This window comes from Eleutherodactylus coqui, chromosome 7 (assembly GCF_035609145.1).
Source record: "Eleutherodactylus coqui strain aEleCoq1 chromosome 7, aEleCoq1.hap1, whole genome shotgun sequence".
NCBI classification, from domain to species: Eukaryota; Metazoa; Chordata; class Amphibia; order Anura; family Eleutherodactylidae; genus Eleutherodactylus; species Eleutherodactylus coqui.
In genome coordinates this window covers 99,062,435-99,086,328 of record NC_089843.1, presented here as the reverse complement: position 1 = coordinate 99,086,328, position 23,894 = coordinate 99,062,435, and the positions used below count along the sequence as shown (strand labels likewise).

The following is a 23,894-nucleotide window of genomic DNA, read 5'->3' as shown; positions in this document are numbered from 1 at the left end:
GTTTCCCGCTTCATTGATGACTGATGAGAAACACCTTCGTATAATAGCGGAAATCAGAGCGGCGGGAAACCCGTTGCTGCGTGTGTGCATTTAGTACTTGTCACAACTCCTAACAAGTCATTGAGGCCGGACATAGGACAGTATGAGAGCTTGCATTTAATTTGCAGCATGGTGTAAGTGTCATGACTGTAACTCACATTTATGTACTAAGAATACAAAAAGTTTATCTGACTTGCTGCTATATCCTCCCGTAAACAACATCGCACTGGAGATCATCGGTCACATCTGCATCAATGCAGGAAGCCTGAAAGACAGAATGTGTTAGAATAACACTGGTTCGATCAGTGTTTGTTGTGGATCGCAGCACAAATTTACATCAACTACAAAAACTCAATGACAAAACATTACGTAACAGATTTTGGGGTATCTTTCATGTGTGCAAACTTTGGGAATATAGACATCAAAAATTATGTAGTTTCCTCCAATAGATTCTTATACGTAAGTCCAGTAGACTAACCTGACATCACAGGCTATGTTCAAGAAGCGTTTTAGCCTCTGTTTAAAATAGGTCTAAAAAGAAATAATTCGGCAGTCGCTAATCTTCAAAGAGGGTGGGGGGGGGTCAAGAGGAAGTCAGTGCCATGGAAGAGATGGACCTAGTAATACTGTCTGGAAATAACCACGAGACTGGTAACTACAATATCAATTTGACTGATGATCTATTGACTGAGGTAGATTTATATAAACTGTATGGTAATCGGAAAGCCAGTGAGGATAGGTCTTTTGGGGTTTAGGCCATATTTTTCAGAGCAGTGGAGACACTAGGGATAGTACGATGTTTAACCCCTTTGTGATGGCCCTGTAGTGTTTTTACGCACTGCATTTGCAGGACGTGTATGGAGGGAAATCGTGCTGCAACCTCCTTCCATAAGGCCCATATAGAAACAACGATAATCACTCAAAAGATGTTGCTCAAGCGACACTTGAGCAATCATCGTTGTGTCATTTACAGCACAAGATGAGCGATCACCTTGCGCTGCCAGCGGAGGATGCAGAAGACAGGCGGGGTGTCCCTGCTTGTCTTTTGCACGCAGCTGTTCTCCTATCCGATGGGTCACCTATTTGTTCTGTTAATTTCCACAAAGTACTTGATATTTGATTCAATATTATTCTCTCTCCCCTGCAAGAGCTAAATAAAGACAAATGGGAAATAAAAAACATCAGTTTTTACTGGTGGAATCGGAAAGCATTTTTAACACCTTTGCTGGCTGGCAGACCTTTGGACTTGTTCACATATCAGGTCCTTGAGGGATGTAAAAGTGTTGTATCCTAGGGATTCACCCAGTGTTACAGTATGTGAACAAGCACTGGAAGGGCTCAAAACAATTGAGGAAATAGTTCTAAAACGGTCTGACAAAAGGGGCAATATTATCTTGTCATAAAAATACTATATGAAGGAAGTTGAAAGATTGCTTGGTGATGGGGACTCCTACGGCAAACTAAAGTTATTGCACACGGATAGTTAAAGGGAAACTTCAACCTGTACGGAGAAAGTGTAGAAGGTGGTGTACTTTCTGGAGAGCTGGCAGAGAAACGTATTCCTGAATATCCATGTAAACCGAATTGTATTTTTTACAAAGGGTACACAAGAATCCTGTAGAATGCCAAAAGTATCTGAGGTGGGCTCTATTTTGGAACCCCTCTTGAGATACCTGGGTTGGTTTTTGTGTTCACTATTATAAAATGTAAAGAACTTGGAGGATACATTTGCAGACTTTTGAGATTTGTATTATAGAATGATTTAGGTTTAATCTTCCACTGTGGGCGTGATTTATTTGTTGCTCTTCCGTGGACGTGAAGTCTCACAGTCTCCTATATATTGTGGTTGAATTTTTTGCATAATTATGAAGTGGATATTTACAATAATTTGTTTTTATTAATTTGCAGGTTTATAAATAATTTTAAACATGTAGAAATAAATCAATTTTATATAGTTTAGTAATGTTACATAATAGAGTGGGGGGTTACTCAGTTCTCGACAATCTAGAATCGGGAGATTCTACCTCCAGTTAAAGGTTAACGATGAGGGATTCGTCACAAAGGCAGGGGCTGAGATGGGTACACTTGTAACACCTACATATGCAAACATTACTTTTTAGAAATGAATCCATACATAAAATTAAAGGGGCGCTAACGTTTCAGAGAACTTATGCTCATCTACTAGCTTGTGTTAGTCTTAGGCCGCCTGCACACGAGCGTTCCGGATTCCGCTAGCGGATTTTCACGCGCGTATGGTACCTAAATGTGCTTGCGGATAGGTGCGGATGCGTGAAAAATCACGTGCGGATGTGTTGCGGAAAAAAACGCGCAGAAAAACCAGCAGCCGCCCCTTATTGTAAACCCAACCCCTAGAGAACTGCCCATTCCTTGGAAAACAGCTTAAAAACCAACACCCAGACTCCGTTTTGTCCCTCTTGCTTGTGCGAGCACCGTTAAATTATTCTGGCAACATGCTTTCACCCGGTGAGCAGATGTCTTTGTGGGCATGGTTGATCCATGTAACTTTTTTCGGGCGCTTCTCCAGCGTGACTTTATTTCAGTCACTGCAAAAAAATTCACAAGAGGAATTCATTACTACAGATTTTGCATTCTTACATCCTGCATTGGCAAGAAATACTACCTATCTCCCTCTACAAATTTGCCTGTGAAGCTCTGCTGTGTGTTGGGACGCCTCCTACCATGCCTACTTCCTGTAGTCATAGCAACCAGTGACTCCATCCGCAGCTGCACTGCGGATGTACTGCGTGAAAAAACGCACCCATTCACTTGTATTGGAGGCTTCACGCGCAGAATCCGACCCAAATTAGAACAGGGCGCAGATTTTTTTCAAGCGCGTGAAAAAACGCGATACAAATCCGTCCGTCTGGGGACAACTGCGGATCCTCATAGGAGTATATTGGCTGCGGTCTGGGGCGGACAATGTGCATAAAATAACGCGCTGGAAATTCCGTTCGTGTGCAGGCACCCTTACCCTTTCTTATATACTTGCAATAAAAATTTAGTTGCTTTAACACTGTAAATCATGTTTGAAGTGGCTGCCACTAGGGGTCTCCCTTCCAGATTCTTTACAATCCACTTTGTTAGGTACAAAGCCTCTATAGCAACTAAGACACAGGGAGGTTTACATAGTAACAGGGGGAGGAGCCATCCTTACAGGCTGCTCCCCTGCACTCAGAGGCTGCAAGCTGACAGATCTGCAGACACTCCAATGTGTAATAGTTAGTCAGCAGCACAAACTACATATCATTCAGGGAAGTGATTTTGAATGCAGGCCCAAGGAAAGGATCTTGACTCTGGATCCAAGACACACTTCAAATACATAGAAAGTCCAAGAGCAGCATGTGTTGGGGAGAAATAAAGATGCATCACAACGGATGCTAATGTTTGCACTATGAATGCTGCTCTTGGACTCTATATGTATTTGAGATCTGCAGACACTGTGATAACGATCTGCGCAGTAGGCCAGCAGAAAAATGGGGAAGACCACCTGAAAATCAGAACTTAGACATGAATCAGGGTACAAACGGCAGCAAATGAAGAGGGAAAGGAGAACATGTATGTTTTAGACAACATGTTGAAAACTCGGGTACGCTTCAAATTCTATGTTATAGTCATCAAAATATTAATCGTCTGGTTTTAGTGATGAATTTGTGAGATTTATGGAATATACCCAGAATAATTCTGTCAATATGAAATTCAGCTGAAACTTTGGAGAAAAAAGTTAAAATTCCTGGATATCTGCATTACAGTATATGAAAATGGTACCTACGCTGAATGGGCGTTGCGCTTTTGTGTGAGCATCATTTTTTACTGTACTATTTGCACATTGAGATGGCCAATTAGTGTAATGAGATCAAGATGTGTTTTTCTTCACAGATGCATAGAAAAATAAAGCATGGCTGGTATTTTTTTGCACGACCGAATTGCGCGCGGTAAATACATGCACGCGAATGAACCCACTGAAATCAAATGACACAAGCCTGAATTGGTGACAGGCATAATTTTGCTTTTGAGATATTAGGTGGAATGAATATTAATATGCAAAGCATTAGCTCAGAGGGACTGCAATGATCTTTGTCCATTTTTGCAAATAATTCCAGTAACATATGCAACTACATTATTACAAGTTCATTTTAATCTTGTAGATTTGTTCTGTGCGCCTTGTGTAAAGTAAGGTGGTGGGGGGGGTTCCTATTTAAATGTGGACACATTACTATGCCAATGAGGCGTAGATGAAGAATGAGAAACCCAAACCGACCAGTTCTTGTGTGAGGTCACAGCCCCGTGTGTGAATGTAGTCCCTCTGATTTAATGGATTCTGTGTTGTAAGGCCTCATGTCCACGGCGGAAATCAGGCCTGCCACAGATTCTTCATGCAGAATCCCGCAGCGGGTCTCTCCTTTCCCGCGGACATAAGGCCTAAAAAGAATTACTACTTACCTGTCCGGACACTGCGGATCTGCCCTCCGTCGCGGCCGGACCTTCTTCCTTCGGCCCGGCGGATGTGCTCAGCACGCCGGCAGCGTGCCGTGGACTTTTTTTTTTTTTGAACTCCTGCGCTCCCACACCGGAGAGCAGGAATTCAGCTGCGGGTGTGCCATGGATCCAGACGGCTTTCATAGGCTTCAATAGAAGCCTGCGAGAGACCCGCACTAAAATGGAGCATGCTGCGGGTGTTTTCCCACACACACAATCCGTGCCTCAGGGGGAAATGACATCCGCAGGTATTTAATTACCTGCGATGTCCAATGCATCCCTATTGGGCGCGGATCATGTGTGCTTGTGACCCGCTGCGGATCTGTTCCCGTGGACATTAGGGCCCAAAGGCGCATTCACAGAAAGCGTTTTTATACATGTTGTAGATACAAAAAACTGCATTGTGACAGAACCCCCAAAATGAATTGTTTTTAGTAGTTAGTCGACTATGCTATTCTCCAAATACAGCAGAAACTGACGGAATCCTTGTCAAATGGAAAACAATGTATAAGGACAGTGAATAGTTCTGTTTGGGGGTTCAGTCACAATGCAGTTTTTGCCACATGTAACTAAACTAGACAGAAATCCAAAGCATGTACAAAACACTGAATCAATCCTTGTTGAGGATTGGTGACGGAGTGCCACAATATTTCTTTTCTGGACATTGTTATACTGCAGCTGACTGCAGAGCACCGCCGGAGGATCTGCAAGTGTCTCCGTGATTCTGATGAATTGATCTGAATTCTGCACTGAACCAGCAATGCCGGTCATTATTCTGTCATTTCACACTGATAAACACAGGCTGTGACGGATGCCTAATTTAACAGTGGCATCTGTCACCAGGAGACTAGAATGGCATCCATTTATTGTCATGAGCCTTAGAATGACGTATTTGTTAAATGAATGCAATTACAGCCTATAGATGACAAATGGCACTGTATGGCATCTATAAGCCATACGCTATTATGTCATCCATTTAAATGATAAGTCATGAAATATTCATGACCTATAAACTTAGCACAGATGTCTGTAATAGATGCTACACAGAGGCATCAGTCAGCCAGAGTCTTAAAGGTTTTCTTTCTTAAATACTATCAAAAATAAAAATCAAGGCCCAGAAGAAGTCGCTTTGCTGCAAAACTCGGCATGCAGTTACATCTGTCAAATATGTAAATGATTAGAGTTGTGGCGGGATTAGATGAACAGTTTTGCTACCTAAAAGCCCATTTATACTGGACAATTATCGCTAATCTGCGATCGTTTTAGCGATAATGTGTAAATGGGTGCGGGGCACCCGCTTTTCGGGAACTTTTAGCTGATTGTTAAAATCAAGCTAACCTAAAAATCATCGCTCACTTTTATCATTAGTTCTCCACAGGGGAGTGCTGATAGCATTGATCTTTGAGCGATTATCTGCTCGTGTAAATGGGCCTTAAGCCCCTCAAAGTTGTTCCACCCTTGGCCCATAAAAAGGCTCTCCATTAGCGTGATACGGGTAAGGGAAAAGTCTGTGGCAACCTTGCTATCGAAAACTAGAAACCTGAAAAAGCTATTATAAATCAGAGTTCCATTGGTATTTGTTAGGAAATATTTAAAAGGGTATCAGTCTTAGCATAATGTGACTTGATGTACTAAGAAATCCTTCATGGCTTCAATAAGAAGAGAAGTCTTTATGGCAGAGTGAATCGGATCTAACAGTCTATAGAAGAGAACCGGGCACTGGAGGCAAGAGGCTGACCTGTGTGCGCCACAACAATCCGATACTTCCTCTAGAGCTGGGATTTATTTTCATTTTTGCTTCTATCTTATTTTAGTCTTCTTCATGGAGCTCCCTGCCTTGATACCATACATTACACAGAACTACAGTGACCAATACTACTATTGTGGACTGGCTTGCATCTTTTTTAATCAATAATTGGAAGCAGAAAAGAACTTTGATATTTGCCAGCACCTTGAGTGGAACGTACGAGGAGGTCTTACTATATAAAAGTGTCCTTCAAATATGAAATAAAAGAGGGCATTGGGGCTCTAGCTAAGACCTTTCTGGAGCATCGGTGATGGCTACTAACACAAAACCTGGAACCAAAGCCATTTAATCCCCATACTCAACCTCGGGAACAGGTACAACCCAGCCAACTACTGAGGGATGTGTGTCAGCAGCAACCTGGGGCCTCCTGAGAAAGAGGATCCTCAGGGCAGTTTCACACAGGCATATTTGCACACGCAATACGCAGAGAATTGAACACATTATGGTACTTGTGGGTTACCGGTCACCACTTTTTAAAATTGATTTCACAAATGTTTCATTAAGATATATGCGTAAAAAAAAACACTATTTCTTAGACTAACTTTGCGTGGGCAAGTGCAATATGGGCCCATGAAGCCCGCCCTACCTACCTTGTGAATTCCCTGTTAATGCGAGGTGTTTTTATGTGAAAATCGCCTCACATCACTTCGGGGATGAAGGGAACCGCTGCCGTGGCTGTTACAGTAAAATGCACAGATACGTGCATGATGCTATCGCGTGTATTTTTCCGCTTACACTCACGTGAAGTCAAAGAGAGATACCAGCCCAACTGACGTATTTCACCTAGAATTCTGCAAGCACCTTCTCCAAGTCTATCGGAGCATCTCAAATAACATCAGTAAAGCTGAGTTGGGCAGATTCCCTATATACACCTTACAATCCAGAAAATCCAGGTGCTATAATTTCATGCCCACCTGCAAAGTAGCAGTCTAAGCTCCTACCATCACAAAGCCATGCTGCACACCAAAGGGTCCCCAATCAACCAGACATTTCAAACCAATCCAGCCAAACCCAACCCGACCAAACCACCACCCAGCACCGCCTCACAAAAGCTGAAATAAAGAAAACGATAAACAAGAGCCAAGAGGAATATATGAGTGAGTGGAGGAACGACATAAGAGCATCCCAGAAACTGACAATATACTAGGGCCTACAAAGGGACTACAAACTGGCCTCATGTTTGTAAACCCTACCAGACTCACAGAGTGCCAGATCCTGAGCAGCTACAGACCGAGCTCACAGCCTGGCCCTCGAATCAGGACGGCACAGACAGAACAACAAGCCCAGGGAGAGCGGACTGTGCCAACAATGCGACCAGAAGACTGGCAGGTAACGCCCACTTTCTGCTGCGATGCCCTTGATACTCAGCGGTAAGGGATGTTAATTCAGGAGACTGTCTGATCTCTGCCCAGACTTCAGCTTCATGGAAGTCCACATTCTTCTGTAGGGAAAGACGCACAGTGGCCATACCAGCACAATGTCAGTGCCTGCTATAGACTGAGAGGAGTGTGTTATGCCATGGACTCCTATATACCCCCTACAAGATATGCCATGGACTCTATACCCCCACCGCAGAAGTACCCTTACCTCCTCAATTCCCACTCCCGATCTGCCACCCCATCACTATTTTCCTTTGGCGATACCGATGTCTATTTAGTTCTGCCAATAAAGCTTCTTTGAACCTTGACATCTGAACCCGTTGCATAACTCTTGAGATGCCATTTACATGCATTGTGAGAACATGCAAAAAGCACAGCATGAAGGCTGGTATATACAATAATTGGTTATACGTATGGGGGAATTGTATAAGACCTATAGGAAGCTTATTATTACTGCTTACCATCCTATAGTGGTGTTTTGCAGCAGTTGTGTCTGGTTTGATGCCCAAACCAAGATGAAGACATCTAGCCAGGTAAAAGTTAGCCATAGCAATTCCTTTGGTTGTGGATACGGGAAGACAATCTTCTGCACTTCCTAATAGTTCAGTGTTGTCATACTGGGCAATCCTAGAAAAGTAACAGCATACTGAGTACATATTACATCTACCATGCAGCAGCCATATAGTAGCTCATGCATTATATTACATGTGACTGGAAGGTGTAAAAGACTGATACATGTTCAGATTTGATGAAACATGGAGGAATGTGTGTAATCATTACATTTGTATTATGGCAGTAACAAGTTTGAAAAAAGTAACACCTTTTCATTTTAAAAAAGATTTGTAAAAAAAAAACAAAAAAACAATAAATAATGCAAAACAAGTAGAGATGAGCGAGCACGCTTGGATAAGGCAGTTACTCTTCTCGAGTAACCGCATTCTCATGCGAGCAGGCTCGGGGGGCGGGGGGCGATAGTGGGGGTGGGGGTGGGGGGGGAGAGAGATCTCTCTCACTCCCCCCACCTCCCCCGAGCCTGCAGTTACTCGAGAAGAGCAATGCTCGCTCGAGTAACTGCCTTATCCAAATGTGCTCACTCATCTCTAAAAACAAGCATTATCCACAGAACACATTAACTCGTCAGAGGACTGTGGAAGGAGCATCTCCGAAGATCGAATATAGGGACTGCTTGTTTCAAGGGACAACAGTGCAGATGAGAGATGTCAGGTGATCTAACTCCCCTCCCGGTCTCTAAATAGAATAGGAGGGTCACTTTAATGGGTTAAAGGGAATGTGTAACCCAAACATATTTTTAACTAATTACAACCAGGTAGTAAAACATGTTCCAGTTTTCAAATCTTTTCATTTTCTGATTGTAGATTTATTTTTTATGCTGTTGTCTATACAAGACTATGGGGCGGCCATCTTGTATAGACAACAGGCTGTTAACAGCATTTAGAGAAATGCTTTACAGCAGCCACGTAGACCATTCACACAATGAATAGGAGGGGACGCATTTGACTATTACTGGAGACTTTTCTAGACATGCTCTGTGATGCACAAGCAAAAACGAAAAATGGGGGAAAAGAGAAAAAAAGGGCTTCTTAGAATTATCCCCTAAAGGAGCAGTCATTTTTTTCAGGTTTTCACTTTTCCATCCGCATTCTCCTGACATCAGCATTCACATACTGGGCACAATGATGCCAGGAGTTCAGATCAGTGATGCTGCACCAGTCAGGTGACTTCCGGTGACATCCACAAAAATTTCTATAATGCATAGTGTATGTTTTTGTTGTTTTTTTTTTTGTTTTTTTTTTAAGTTGGTGATTTTGTTTTAACATTGTGACAAATTACTGATGTATACCATTGTACAGCTATCCAGTGGCATACATTGTTGAATACTCCTGACATATACCACTGATGTATACCATTAAAGTGATGAAGACAAAAGCCTTAAGACACTTTTACACGGGCCGACAGTCTTTTAAACGACTGCATGAATGCTGACAGCACCGCTAAGGTCTTCAGCGCAGAACATTTAGGCTGGGTTCACACAGGGCGGATTTGCCGCGGATTGCCGTTGCATATCCGCACTGCGGCAAAACCGCTGCGTTTGCAGTGCAATGCAGCACAAATGAGATTTGCCAAAAAGCTGTTCTCACAGGACGGATTTTTTCCGCACAGCCGCAGTGCGGAAATGCAACTGCGTCGCGGTTTTAAAAGATGCAGCATGTTCATTCTTAGGTTGTTTCCGCAGCGCTTTTTTGTCCATAGACCTCTATGGACGCAGCCAAAACCGCACCAAATACGCGACAAAAGTAAAAAAGCGCTGCGGAAAAAAACGCTTGTGGATTTTTCCGCACAAAAATCCGCAAGCCAAAATTCACCTTTGAAGCGGTTTTGCCGCAGAAGCAGTTCTGCTGCGTCAAAACCGCAATGGAAAAACCGCAGTAAAACCGCGACAAATCCGCCCTGTGTGAACCCAGCCTTAAACAGGAAGACTTGCCGCCGGATCGCAGGCCTCTCGCTCAGCGCTGAGCAGGAAGCGTTTACACAGGATGAGAATCCAGCATGCCAACGAGGTTTTTTTAAGCTAACTGAAAAATCTTTTTTTTTTTTAGTTCAATAGATTTTTATTTATTTAGTCTATCAGTGATATACAATAAATGCAATTTAGTGAAACTAGGTATAAAGTAAACAGTGTTGACATACAAGGTATTTGTCTTCATTTTTCAGATTACAATTTCGCTCTTCTTGAGGTATCTTGTTTTAACTGTAAAAACACTTTTATGTAACTCTTATAACGTTTATCAATAGCATACTAATTACTTAAACATAGGTAAGTATGTTGATCTGAAAAAGAACAAAAAAGGAAAGAACCCAGAGTGGGCTATGTTTTAGAACAGGTTTCGAGTTGATTGCTGTTGGTAACTTTCTCAAACTTTTTGTTAACACTTATTATTATAACTAAACCTTAGAGGGTTGTTTGTGCCTCAGATGCATTCTGGATGCCGGGAGTTCTCACCCACTCCTGTAGCATGGGTCTTGTTGATACTATTCTTACTTCGCATCTTCGGTTTTGCTAATAAGGAGAGAGGAAAGAAAAGAAAGAGAGGGGGGGAGCGAAAGGGGTAAAAGAATGGGAGGAAGGAGAGGGGTAGAGGAGCCACTAGGGGCTCTGGGAAATGAGATTAGAGGGGGGTTCTGGTCCGCTCGGCAGGAACCTTCCACTGTTGGACACTGTCTGGGGCAGCGTCCCATGGTAGTTATATTCAGGTCGGCACCACTCCGCTATTTAACCATTGATTGAATTTGTCCGAGGAACGAAAGCTTATCCATATCGCCCATGTAGCGTAGTAAGTAGAAGATTTAGCATCATCCCTGGCCCTTAGTTCCTCCACTGAAAAATCATTTTAAACAAGCGTGAATGACAAGTGAGCGATTTTTCTACATTCACACTGAACGATTATATCAATCAAATACATTCGTGTGAACAGATTTTGAGCGCTAATCGTTACGTGTAAATGTGCATTTAGTCTGTGGCAATATTCTTGCTATCGTAAACAATAGAAACCTGAAAAAAGGCTGCAGATGTGGCACAATTTATCACCTCAGTCTGCGACTACATCTGCACACCTTATATTGGGTTTTTGGCACTATTGTAGATGCAAATTCGCTGCAGACTTCAAAATCTGCACATTTGTCAATGGAATAAAGTTATGTCCCGTATTAATCCATCCTAAGCTTTTTCTAAGTTCTGCAGTTACAAATAACTATTAGAATCAGGGATTAAGTTATCAGTCAGGATAGCAGTGATTACAGATGTTTTTTTAATAACAAACATGTCATTTTACCGGTAGATGTGTAGGAAACCACTAAATACTGTGTTGCAGTCACATGGTCTTACTTCTTGGCCAGCTGCGTTGCCTTGGAGTAGAGCTTCCGGTGGTAGTAGTAGCTGACCAGATGCCCCTGTGCATACACGCTTCCACGTTCCGCCGCTTCCTTCAGGCACTCCAGCGCACAGTGCAGATTCCTCTTTATTCCCAGGCCATAAAAGTACATCACGCCTAGAGCTCCCTGCGACTCCACGCTGCCATTACCGCAAGCTTCTGAGTGCCAGAAGAAAGCCTGCAAAACGCCATCTGTTTAGATCACATGATATTAAGGAAAGACTATATAAGGGGGACATTTGTGAAAATGCCCCCCAAAACTTTGCCCAGGGTAATCAATCAGAGCTCAGGTTTCATTTTATATTCTACTCTTGAAAAACTAACACTGCACTGTGATTGGTTGCTATGGGCTACAGAAACTTTCTTTTAAATTTCCAAAAGTCTTCCCCATAATATGTTTGTAGTAATCGTTCTATCTAAATATGTGAGATGGCCCCTCATTCTTCTTAGTTTACATAATTTCTCCTTTTGTTCCCTCTGAATTATACGGTGTAGTGGAATATGTTCGTTCTATATAAAGATTATTATTACAACAGCAACCATGCCGTTAAGTTGCTGAACGTGGTTAGTGCTGCCCCCTGGTGGCAGCTGTTGCATTCCGAATACACTAATTATGTAGCGGACAATACTTTGATTAACAACTTGAATAACCTTTTGCAGGTTCTTGTTTGGAGGTCGGGAATAGAACATTCCTAGGACACTCTGGGCTTTCACACTGGCTTTGGGATTCCCATTATCTGCAGCTACAAGCCACCACCTACGACAAGAGGAAATATGTATGTGAAATAAACCTGTTGGATCTCACCTGAGAGCCTCTAAAAAAACAATTACCTCTCTGCTTCTTCGTCAGAGTGACGCATCCCGCAGCCTTCATAACACGCTCGTCCTACGTTGTATGCGGCGGCGTACTTCAGGTGTTTGGCTCGGTGGCTGCTGGAGCCGATAATCCTCTTCATGTACTCCACTCCTCTCCTCTGGAAGAAGGGCGGGATGCAGTCAGAGAACGGTGATCTTATGCATGTATGAAGCCCCCTTTACACAGGAGTATTTGCGCATGCGATATGCAAAGAATAGAACCCATTTATTTCAATGGGCTCGTTCAAACAAGCATGTTTTTTTGCTCATTTCGGTCGCACAAAAAAACCACAAAAACAAAAAACATGCAGCATACTCTATTTTCCTGCGCATTTGTGCACTAAAGATCCCCATAGAAGTCAAGGTGGAGTGCGCAAATGCACGCGCAATACACAAGAAGATACTAATATGAAGCGTCATTCTGCTGGGAGAAGAACACATCTAGAACTCATTGGACGAATTAGCCACTTCAATTGGTGCATGTTTGCCACGAGCAAATGCACATGTCCAGTGGGCCGAAAAAGTATAGTAAAATACGCTGGTGTGCGTGCAAAAAAGCTTCACTCAGTGTCCAAAAAAAGTTACGCTGAGGCATGCACAAATACGCATATGCTTGTGTGAAGTGGGTCCAGGATCTTCCTGTCTATTCACATCATATTGGCGAAAACAGCATAGGTGCCAGATATAAGAAAATAACGCTTTATCAGATTGTGCCCAGATATCATCTCACATAATCACAAGTTCTTTTTGGTTTTGCTGACCTGAAGTTTATGTAACCTTCATTTAGTACAACATATAATTGTATCTACTTGTCCACAAATTCCTATGCACAATTTCTCTAATTACATGTAGACAGCAGGGATCCGTCGTTTTCAGTCAGTTAATTGCAAAAACTTCTATGTAAAAATGTGTATCTTAGAAAGGTCCACCCTGCCGAAATTTGTTTTCATTCATTATATATCTAGTCCCCCAGGATATAAAAGTCAGTTAGGATTACCTTGATTATGTATTCCTTTCTATCTGAAACTTTCTGGTGTATTTTTCCTTACGTGGGTCAAGGGATCTCATTGTGATCACTTGAGATTTACTTGAGTTTTAGTTCTTCAGTCAGCATAATTGCTGCGTGATGATATTACATGGACTGTACCACACAAGCTCTTCATATGAAGGAACAGAAATGCCTATCAGAGTTACTGCTGATGATTAGAGGCTCCTGTCACACCGTTATAATAAAGAGGAAGACAACTCATCTATTTATCTGTATAATTATTGTCTGTAGTTTATTTAGGTGAAATACAGAAGGTAATGATAGTGTGCTCCCAGCAGGCAGAGATGGTCCTGGCTCAAATTGACCATCTGATGCTGTGCTGATGCATCATAGGAGTGTTAGAAAATAGAGAAAATGAGCATAGAGAAATCTCAGCATCAAGATGGTGCCTGCAAGTATCAGACAGGAGGCTGCACTGCATGGAAGTGACTACAATATACGTGAGACATCCATGGTGTGAGAGGTAATAAGGTGAGGGGGGCAGAGTTGAAAAACAATGTATTTTCCTGGAGACCACCATTTCCATATAGCTAAATAGGACATTTATTATAGACTGGGGTTCCCCAAAAACAGAGAACAGTTTTCACTCTGGAAAACCCGGCCCATCCATGTGTATTACATTATATAACCCTTCATAGCTTCCCCTGCAAGAAAAAGCTGGTGACCAGGGCTGATGAAGTTGTACCTGTACTGAGTTCAATCCAAAGAAAAAAATGGGATTGTTGTACTGAGACAATCACATTAATTTAGATTGATTAACATTGACTACAGACAGATAATGAACAATCTGCAACTTTATAATCAAGCTTTCATGTTCCCGACAAATGCAGAGAACGTGCCTGATGCCCATTTCACATGAATATGTTCTCAAAGACTAGCTAGAAAAGTGGAACACACCCAGCAATGTGTCAGAGCGCAGAACAGGGAGATCTGTTTATGTACGTGCCTGACTACTCATAGAATAGCACTGCAAGTGCTCCAAAAATAATCCAAGACGTGAGTCATACAATGCATTCATGGGAGCCGGGTGATGATATAACAAGTGGAGGCAGACCGGGAGCATTGCACCAAGCCCTGTACTCTGTGCGAAACTGCTCAGTGGCTGATGGTTCTGAATTCACATAGTACTTACCTATAGCTACCTCTGCAGAGAATACATGAACCTGGTGGCTGTGGGGATTACACGGATGGCCGGAGGTTTGAAAAATCAAACTGTGTAAATTCACTTTAATACATGCAGAGACAGTGATGTATCGTATATCGTTTGTATACCATATGTATATACTGGGTCTGTAACATCCATTTCCCATCATTCCACTGAAAATAAACCATATATAGGGGAAATGGGACTATATACCAAAAGTAAGAACTTCCGCCCCCCCCCCCCCCCCCCAGTAGTAGCTTATTTTTCTCGCACTAGTGATTTATGTTTCTGAAGATGAATGTAGTGTTAGGTAAAGTAATGGGTTGCTAGATTCAAGAGCTAACTTAGAAGAGGGGTGCATCACCCCAACTATCTAGTTATAGACATGCTTTCTGCATCTTTGTGACAGCTCATATTCGTTTTATATCTCAGAGAGTGGCATTGTAGCAGGGACAGGTAAATACTAAAAACACATTGCGTTGTGACATCTTGGATCCCCACATAGGGGGTCTTCTCACCACTATATGGTACTTCAGAAAGAATAGATGAGGGGGGCATGGATGAACACAGCTATATTTACTGTAGTTTATGGGACTAGTGAAACACTCAGTTGTTTCAATAACAAACATAAATTACAAGTCGCATGCACCTTCTCTTTTTTTCTGGTGTGCAAACGGGGAAGAAGGCATCCTGGAAATGCAACCTGCACCTATCAGATATTTTTTGCATATACCTTCGGTATGGAATAAATGCCTCGGATGCTAATATGTCTAAGTTTTATTGGGGTCCTTCGGATTGGTTCAATGTGACAAATGTGGCCCTCCGAACAGAAAAGGTTGTGCATCCCTGAGTTAGAAGTATGTAACAAATAGCCCAAATGTGTCAATTCAATCTAGTTAAAAATGTAAAACTCAGTTTTGGGTAGAGATTGTGCTTCCTAAACTCCTCCCTGGAAAGGGTTCCCGATTACCCAAATGAGGAGGTCTTTATAAGAAAATAATTATTCAGGCCAGTTCCAATTGTCCCTTAAGGGCACAGTAGGAAGTGTGGTTATGGAATACAGCTTTGGCACTTCAGCTCAATGAGACTTCTGGCTCTTCAGCACAAATCAAATTGTGCCAACCTGCGAGGGTTCTTATGTGTATTCCTATCAAAGGTAAACACAATGATCCGTATTGGCTTGTTGAAAGCACATCTGTCAGCTAATAAAGCAGAAGTGCCCGACAGTCATCCCAGCAATGATCGCTGCTGTGCTTTCACACAGGATCGATCATTCTCAGTGAAAGGAGCCGGAGCGGGTCAGAGATCGCCTCGGCCGCCCGCCTCTATTCATGGTAAATAGGCAGATGTTCATAGATGAATGACTACTTCTTTACACAGGCCACTCGTTGTTCGGCTTTTATGCCTGCAGAGACTGACAAACAATTTATCGAGTTATCATTTGTCATTCAGTCACTGCAAGCATTTACACTGAATGATTATTGTTTATAGTCCCACAAGTGAGAATCTGAATGATCATTGTTCTGTGTAATAGGACCCTTACATATACCACTCCGGGGCCTGGCCTGCTTCAGGAGCCCCAAAATCAGCCTTTGAAACAGCTGCACACCGCATGTAAATGACACTACAGTGGTCCATTGCTGGATGGGGTCCTGGGCTTTCTGCATAAAGTCATCATCAACCTCTTCCCACGCTCTTTATTGGAGGCTCAAATATGAGGCTAGTAACCAATCACAAGCCAGGTGAAGGGGCTGATTGCTTATTGCAGAAAGTCCAGGACCCTATCCAGTAATGGACCATCCACCGGACGAATCTAGTGTCATTTACCTACAGCGCACAGTGGTTTCAAAGCTTGATTTTGGGTCTTCTGGGGCAGGCTGATCAGTGAGGAAGGTATGATGCAGAGCCTGTTCCCCAATGTTCACAAATTACACACCTGATCTTCTTCAGTTCCTAGACCATCGTAATACATCACTCCAGCTTGATATAGAGCCTGAAAATCCTCGTCTTTCACTTTTTCAAAGTGCAGTAATGCATCTTTATACCAACCCTGAAAAGATCAAACATAAGGTGACTGTCAGTACATTCAGGCTGCCCTATTAGCAGGCTATTATATTAGAACCAAAGGGACACCGGCAGCCTAATGCAGATTAGATGCAAAAAGAATTACGATAATATTGCATTTTTTTCTCCTATGAATTAAATGGGGATAAAGTGTTTATTCATACATTTCCAGGAGGAATAACAAAGGAAAGTAAGAGTTCTGAGAAAAGACTCCTCGGAACTGTTATTTTTTTTCCTATTCTTATGGAGAATGGAGGTATTTACTAAAACAAAGAAATCAGCAGAGCTGACAGGTTATGGCTGCCTGCACACGGGCAGGTTGGACCCTGCATGCAGGATTCTTGCAACAGAGTTCGATCCAGTGCCCGGCCAGTGACCCTGCTTACCTCTCCGCCATCTTTTCCTCTGCTGCGAATGGCCTGACCGGAGCAGCCACAATGATGATTGCAGAATGGCCGCGGGATGGACTGCTTCCATTGACTGTAATGGAAGCCGGCCGTGCATAGCCCGCACAAAATCACAGCATGCTGCGATTTCTCCCCCGCAAGCGGAAAATCGCAATCGATTTCAGTTCGTGGGCAGGAAATCGTGTTTTCTCATAACATGCTATGGGCTAGATTTGCTGCAGAATTCGGAGGCGGAATCTCACTCCGGATATCGCAATGCAAATCCGCCCGTGTACAGGAGGCCTTAAGACTGGTGACACACCACCATATTTTGGCCACATTTTTGCACGCGTAAGACCCAATGCACACGTGTGGATTTTTTGCTGTGGAATCCGCGGTGCGCGTCTGGCCACGGATTCCGCAGCAATGTCCGTCCATAGCATGCAATGTAAAATGATTCTTCCATGCACACAAGGGGAAATCACTTGCGATTTTCCCTCACGGAGGAAGAATAGCAGCATGCTCTATTTTCGTGTGGTACTCGAATGGACGGCTTTCATTGCAGAAATGTCAATTTCGAAATCTCTGCAGATCCGTGCATTCTCTGCACTGTGCATGTGCACCGGCCGGGACATATGCAGCACAGAGAGAAAGAATCCGTAGAGGTACGCAGGGGGTCACCGTCCGGCACAGGGTCTGATTCCGTTACGGGATCCCGCATGCGGAATCTGACCCGGCTGTGAGCATACGGCCTAATACGGATATGTGTCCTGGCCTGCCCGCAGGTCTCCTGACCCAACCTCCAAGCATTATATATTGCAGTGATGCTTGGCGTTCGGGTCAGCAAACCCAGTGTAAGGCTGGGACAGACATCCATATTATGGAAACAAAAACACGTCCCAAACACTGTGGTATGTCACCGGCCTATTTGTAAAATCCTAAATCTTTTTTTTTTTTTTTAAGGAAAAAGTTTTACAATCTAAGAAACTGATGTCAAATCGTCTCCTGTTCCTTCTAGTTCTTCCATCTGCACTTCATCCCTGTTATTTGCCTACATCTATGTTGAAAAGCCTTACCTCCTCAAAGCATAGTTGTCCCAGAAGGAAGCAGGCCTGTGTATCTCCTCTTTGAATCCTGTCTTTCAGGAAGTGCTCAGCAGTTTCCAGTAAGCCGGCCCGACTTACTGGAAATGGAAGAGAAAAGTTAGCAATTTGATTAATGTTTCCCTTATCTGTTAGATATTTCCCCTCATTAAAGGGGGTTGTCCCAGATTAGGATAAAGACTGTTTCTTTCGCCAGAAGCAGCACCTATATTGTCTATGGACTCTTGGATAAGGCTGAACTGCAACACCAGAGAAAGTCCATGGATAAAAGTGACAGTGTTTCTGGGGATAAAAACATTCTTCCTAATCTCAGACAACCGCTTTCATTCAATTACAAAGTAACGCAACAACATGCGAGACAAATGGAGCTGATTTGATTTTTGTTTACAATGAGATCATGGTTGCCCATTAATTTCAGAGAATCATTGCAGGGGACTTGTCTGTCATCCTGTGATTCCTCCCTGCCGCACCACTAATTGTACTTGCACTAGTGTCCTGATGGCCTATGTAAATGGTTTTGGACTGTTAACCGTTTGAGCACTGCTGACCGTTCCCAGCTTTGCTTTGAAACGTTTCCCTGTGTGTGTGGGTCACTCATTTCAATCGTCTGGATTCACAGCAGAGGACGGAATAGTGGCGTCACGAGTGACAGGGGTTTAAGGTAAACCACATATTGGGTTACCCAGTAAACCTCCCCCAGTTGTAACTTGGATGGGTCCTGTACTACCCCCAGGGGAGGAGATAGTAGAGCCCTGTGACAAGGCCTCAATCTATTCCGCTATCTCCTCGGTTGTGGGCCCGCTCCTCGGATGCTGCACCAGCAATACTAGGGAGCTGCCATTCTAGGGTATGTTCACACATAGCGGATTTTGGTACAGACCCACACCAAAATCTTCATCAAAATCCACATGATTTAGTGCAGATTTTGATGTGGAAGCACAGGAAAGTTCATCCTTTCAATTAAAGGAGCGTCAACATCTTCACAAATTATACAGATTTGGACCCAGTTTTTGGTGTAGATTTTCCACTGCGGAAAATCCGTACCAATTCCGCTACATGGAACGTATCCTAAAGGTGCGCTCACACATAGCAGATTTAGTGCAGGTTTTCCACACATAAAATCTGTGTCAAATCCAGCATCAAAATCCAAATCAAACTCCACAACATTGGTGCAGATTTTGATGTGGATCTGCAGCAGACTTCAGTTGTTTAATTGAAAGAATGAAATCTGCGGCAGAATCGGCACCAAACGGTGTGGATTGTGATGGGGATCCCTACCAAAATCCACAGCAGAAAATATGCTGCAGATTTTGGTGTGGATCTACATCCATATCCGCTACGTGTGAACGCGCCTTAATGGCCGATTGTCCTGGCTGTGCACTTGACTATAATATATAGGTGGGAAATCCTGCTGCCATTGACTGCAATCAAATCCACAGGGTATAAACGTCTTAATTGTTGTAATAGTTCTATTTGCCGGTTTGGACTGCTAGAACTTTGCATAAAAGGCTGGGAAGGTACTGGCAAACTGTATTGTGCTGCTGTACATAATAGCTCTGAGAGTGTCAGGCTTTCCTTAAAGTGTCTCCAAGGTGCGGTAATATCCCCTTATGATCAGCACTGCTTACAGTCTCCAATACAGGATAATATAATAGGCCCACAATATCATCATTCTCACCTTGTGTGTTCTGAGGAAAACCAGGCATCTGGCTGACATTGTACAAGACATCATCGGCCCTTCTGTCTGGCAAAGTCTCGGAGTTCAGCTCCTTCATTCTTCAGACAACCGTGTGACTATTTACTGGGATTTCATAGTATGTTCAGCAATTGGTTCCTGAAAATATCAATGTATTACTACCTAGATACCAGCTGTACGCATGGCAACATTCAAGGACGAGGTTCGCACTGCATTAGGCCACTCGCTCACACACTCCCGAGCGCTGCGCTAACCGCGGTACAACGATGCCATTGATTTCAATGTGGCTTTGCAGACTGGCGTTCAAACGCAAAGTTTCTAACGCTGCCATTTTTGAGCGCTGTCTCCTCTATTTTCATGCATTTAAGCACTTTTTAAACGCACCTGATCGCCCATCACAATGATGAGGTACGTTACAAAGCACTGTACAATGCCTCCATTGATTTCAATGGGGCCTCGCAGACCTGCGCTTGAATGCGGCATTTCTAACACCATGATTTCCAAGCGCTGTCTGTTCTATTTTCACGCTTTTTAACGCACCTCATCACCCATCAGAATGATAGGCTGCGTTAAAAAGTGCTGTGACATGAGTTAAAAAATGCAGCTCAAAATCATTGTAAAAATGCTGTGATTTTGAGAGTCAATTATTTGAGCGCAGAAGTGAGCCTGGCCTCAGGGCCGCTTCAGACGAGCGTTTGCGCATCTGTGCATGGTTCACCGTAACATATTTGCAAAGTGAACAGGGTTTGATGAGGTAGATTTGCTCAAGTATCGGTACGTAGTACTGTACTTTTTGCGCATGCAGGGTCTGTTCGCACGCATGACACACCCCTTCCGTGGTGATTTAAACGGCTATATAGCCTAATGAGGTGTAGATGTGTTTTCTCACAGAACTGTGCAGCGTATTGCGCACATATTGAGTGTGTATTTCTGCACCTGCCATTAACTTCTATGCGCAAAAATGCACATCATTGTGCCCTCGCAGACCAGCGCTCAAAGGCGTTGTCTGCTTTATTTTGGGGTATTTTAACGCACCTCATCACCCGTCACGTGATGGGGTGCAGGAAGTATAATCACAGGCGGCACTCTCTCCAGCTCCAATAAGGCAGGACGGTATTATTTAGGCCAGCCACAGAAAGGGAATTGGGATCCACAATTCCAGAAGCAGAGCCGTAAGTGAAGGACAGAGTCCGTGCAGCAGGCAGAGATGCCATAAAAAGTTACTTGTAGTCCTCCATTGTAAAAGCTACAATGTTTCGATCTTAAATAAGACTTTCGTTAAGCATAATGAAATACAGACTACCCCTCATATATAGCAGCAGAATACAGAACAGCTGGGGACAAACACTATAAACAATACCATCGGTTCAGGCCACACGGGTCTGTATCATCCATTGCATAGATATGGCGTCCATGGCGACTCAGTGCGCAGTGACGTCAGGGTTACTAGACATAGATGACAGACTGCGCATGCGCGGAGAATGAACATCCCGACAGATTATTCATGCGCAGTCTTCCCGTCCGCTTACTCACAATGCACATGCAAAAAAAGGAAATGTGTGCGAACCCATTGAAATCGGAGGGCTGTGTTCTCTGCGTATGTCTTGCGCACATTCGTCCGTGTGATGCCGCCCCGCTCTACCCCTCTGCACTGTGCACAGCATAGCAGCGGGGAGCGGCGCACTATGCACGGGGAAGCATGGAACACTGCGCAAAATGGGGGGAAAATAACCCATCTGGACCTCATTAGGCTAATTAGCCTTTTAATCAACGGGGTGTGTTGCGTGTAAACTGGCATTTGTGCACAACCAGTGCTGTGCTGTGAAGACACCCGCGCAAAGCTACCTCTGCGCTGCTGTTCAGCGGATATTTTTGCGCCTGCGCTGGTCTGAATAAGCAGCAATCACCCGTCCTGGAGCTCCATGCACACACTGGTCAGCCGGCTCTACTGCGGAGGGCTGCAGCTACAATACACATTCTCACTAACTGCTCGGTCCGGCTCACACTCTCACCCGCGGGTGTACGGAGAGTCACATGACCGCTGTGTTTGGTCGCCCTGGTAACGGCGTTGGGTCCGGCGTCCCGTGCTCCGCTCGGGAGGTGGGCGGAGCTCCGGCTGTACGCCGAGCAGTGATGGCACTCGGCTGCTGTATGTCCCCTCGGTCTACAGGGGACGCTGCTGTGTGCCCGGTGCTCATACTACGGGGCTCTCCTGATCTTACTTGTTACTAACTAATGTTGAAAGGAGAAGGAATAAAGTTTATATTTTTGCAGTTGTGTGATTGTGTGAAAAAATACACAGCGCCGCCGTTGCACGCTGCCTCCTATGCAGACACCTGCGATTTTGCTCGCAGAAAATCCGCGCAGAAACAAAATCGTAGCATGTCCTATTTCTGCGCGAGCCTCGCTGACATACCGCCTCTAGTCTGCGCTTGTGCTGCTGTGCGCCAGCCGGCACATCGCAGAGCAGAGAGAGGAGATGCCAGATGGGTAAGCGGGAGGTCACTGCAGGGGCACGGGTCGCATCCCACTGCGAGAACCTCACAGTCAAAGTCCGACCCGGCCGTCTGCATGAGGCCCAAGGCCGGTCTTGGAATCAACGCGTGTAAATATGCAGAAAATACGCAGGATTCGTTGCATATTTACACACAAAAACAATGATTGCGCACATTTCTTACACACAATTTTTGTACACAAAAGCCCTTAGGCGCGGGTGAAATACGCAGGCATAGGTGCATTCGTGTTGTGTAAATACGCAGCGTAGTTTCGTGGCTGAAGTGCACTAACGCCGGTGTGAACGAGCTCTACATACAGCCACCACATCATCTGGTGAAGAGTTAAGTGGAATAGCGCCTCCGGCACACGGGCGTGTTTGGGTCCCATTCTAGCCTATAGGGCTGGACTCACTGCAGTTTGTTCACGCTGACCATCGTTGCACGTCCCATTCTTGTCCGTATTGTCTAATTAGGGTATGCTAACGCATTACTAAAAACACTAGCTTTGGTCTCACAAAAGACCAAAACCTCATATCACAGTCATAACAGTAAGGCTGGGTTCACACACGGCGTATTCCCAGCGGAAATCTCGCAGTTTGGCCGTAGCGAAAAACCGTGAGATTTCCGCCAGGAAAGCGCCGCTTCAAAACCCACCGCACTTCGCAGAGGGTTTTGGAGCGGCTTGGCCGCACGCTTTTTCTATTGCGACCGGCGCTTACATAGAGGAGAGCGTGGCCACAATAGAAAAAAAAAATGGACGTGCTGTGGCCAGGGAATCCGTGTCGCAACGCCAGCTTCTGCTAGCTTTGCTGCGACGGATTCGCCATCCCGTGTGGATGAGATTTCTGAGAAATCTCATCCACATGGCTGGCTAATCCCGGGACTAGCGGCTGCAGGCAGATTTGCCGCGGCAAATCCGCCCTGTGTGAACCCAGCCTAAAAGTCTTGTTATATAGCTATCTCTATACTTTACGAAGAACCAGGTGGCAGCACTACTGTTAACCTGCAGGGGCAACTATTAATTTGAAAGTTATCCTTCATCCAGAAGTTCTCTGAGCGGAGGCCGCACATGAGCGCCTCCATTCCACTTACTTCAATGGAAGCATCAGAGATAGCCAAGTGCATGGAGAGGAGGCGCGCATCTGTGGCCTCTGCTGGCAGAACTTCTGGACACACCAGGGCTGAAGTCTTGAGATCGCTGGGGGTCCCAGCGGACATAGGTGATAATGATAACCTTTTTAAGGCTTCTTTCACTCATACATTTTTGTGATTTTTTTTGTGGGGCTTTTTTTTTTACAAGGTTGTTTTTGGTGGGATGTTTTTGTACACAAATTTTTGACCTGCGTTTTTTTTTTAAGGTGTTCTTTTTTTCATATAAAAATCTATGGGAAACTGGCAGCCATAAACCCCCACCCCAAGAGCATGCTGGGG

At 44.1% G+C, this 23,894-nt stretch overlaps 1 protein-coding gene across 3 annotated transcripts; it reads right to left on the bottom strand.

Annotated features, from left to right (window-relative positions):
- Window positions 1-138: 138 nt before the first annotated feature.
- LRP2BP (LRP2 binding protein) lies at window positions 139-22,062 on the bottom strand. 3 transcript variants are annotated; one of them, XM_066573455.1, is made up of 9 exons: window positions 21,981-22,062; window positions 19,951-20,106; window positions 18,246-18,352; window positions 16,656-16,769; window positions 12,504-12,646; window positions 12,324-12,429; window positions 11,627-11,850; window positions 8,184-8,349; window positions 139-304 (listed from the first exon to the last, which is right to left on the bottom strand). In XM_066573455.1, exons 2-9 carry the CDS (start codon window positions 20,045-20,047, stop codon window positions 239-241), a joined length of 1,023 nt encoding a protein of 340 aa, XP_066429552.1. In that variant the 5' UTR covers window positions 20,048-20,106; window positions 21,981-22,062; the 3' UTR covers window positions 139-238. The 3 variants fall into 3 exon arrangements, with proteins under 3 accessions (XP_066429552.1, XP_066429553.1, XP_066429554.1); XM_066573456.1 differs by lacking the exon at window positions 21,981-22,062 and adding an exon at window positions 21,876-21,895; XM_066573457.1 differs by lacking the exon at window positions 8,184-8,349.
- Between the last annotated feature and the right edge of the window lie 1,832 nt (window positions 22,063-23,894).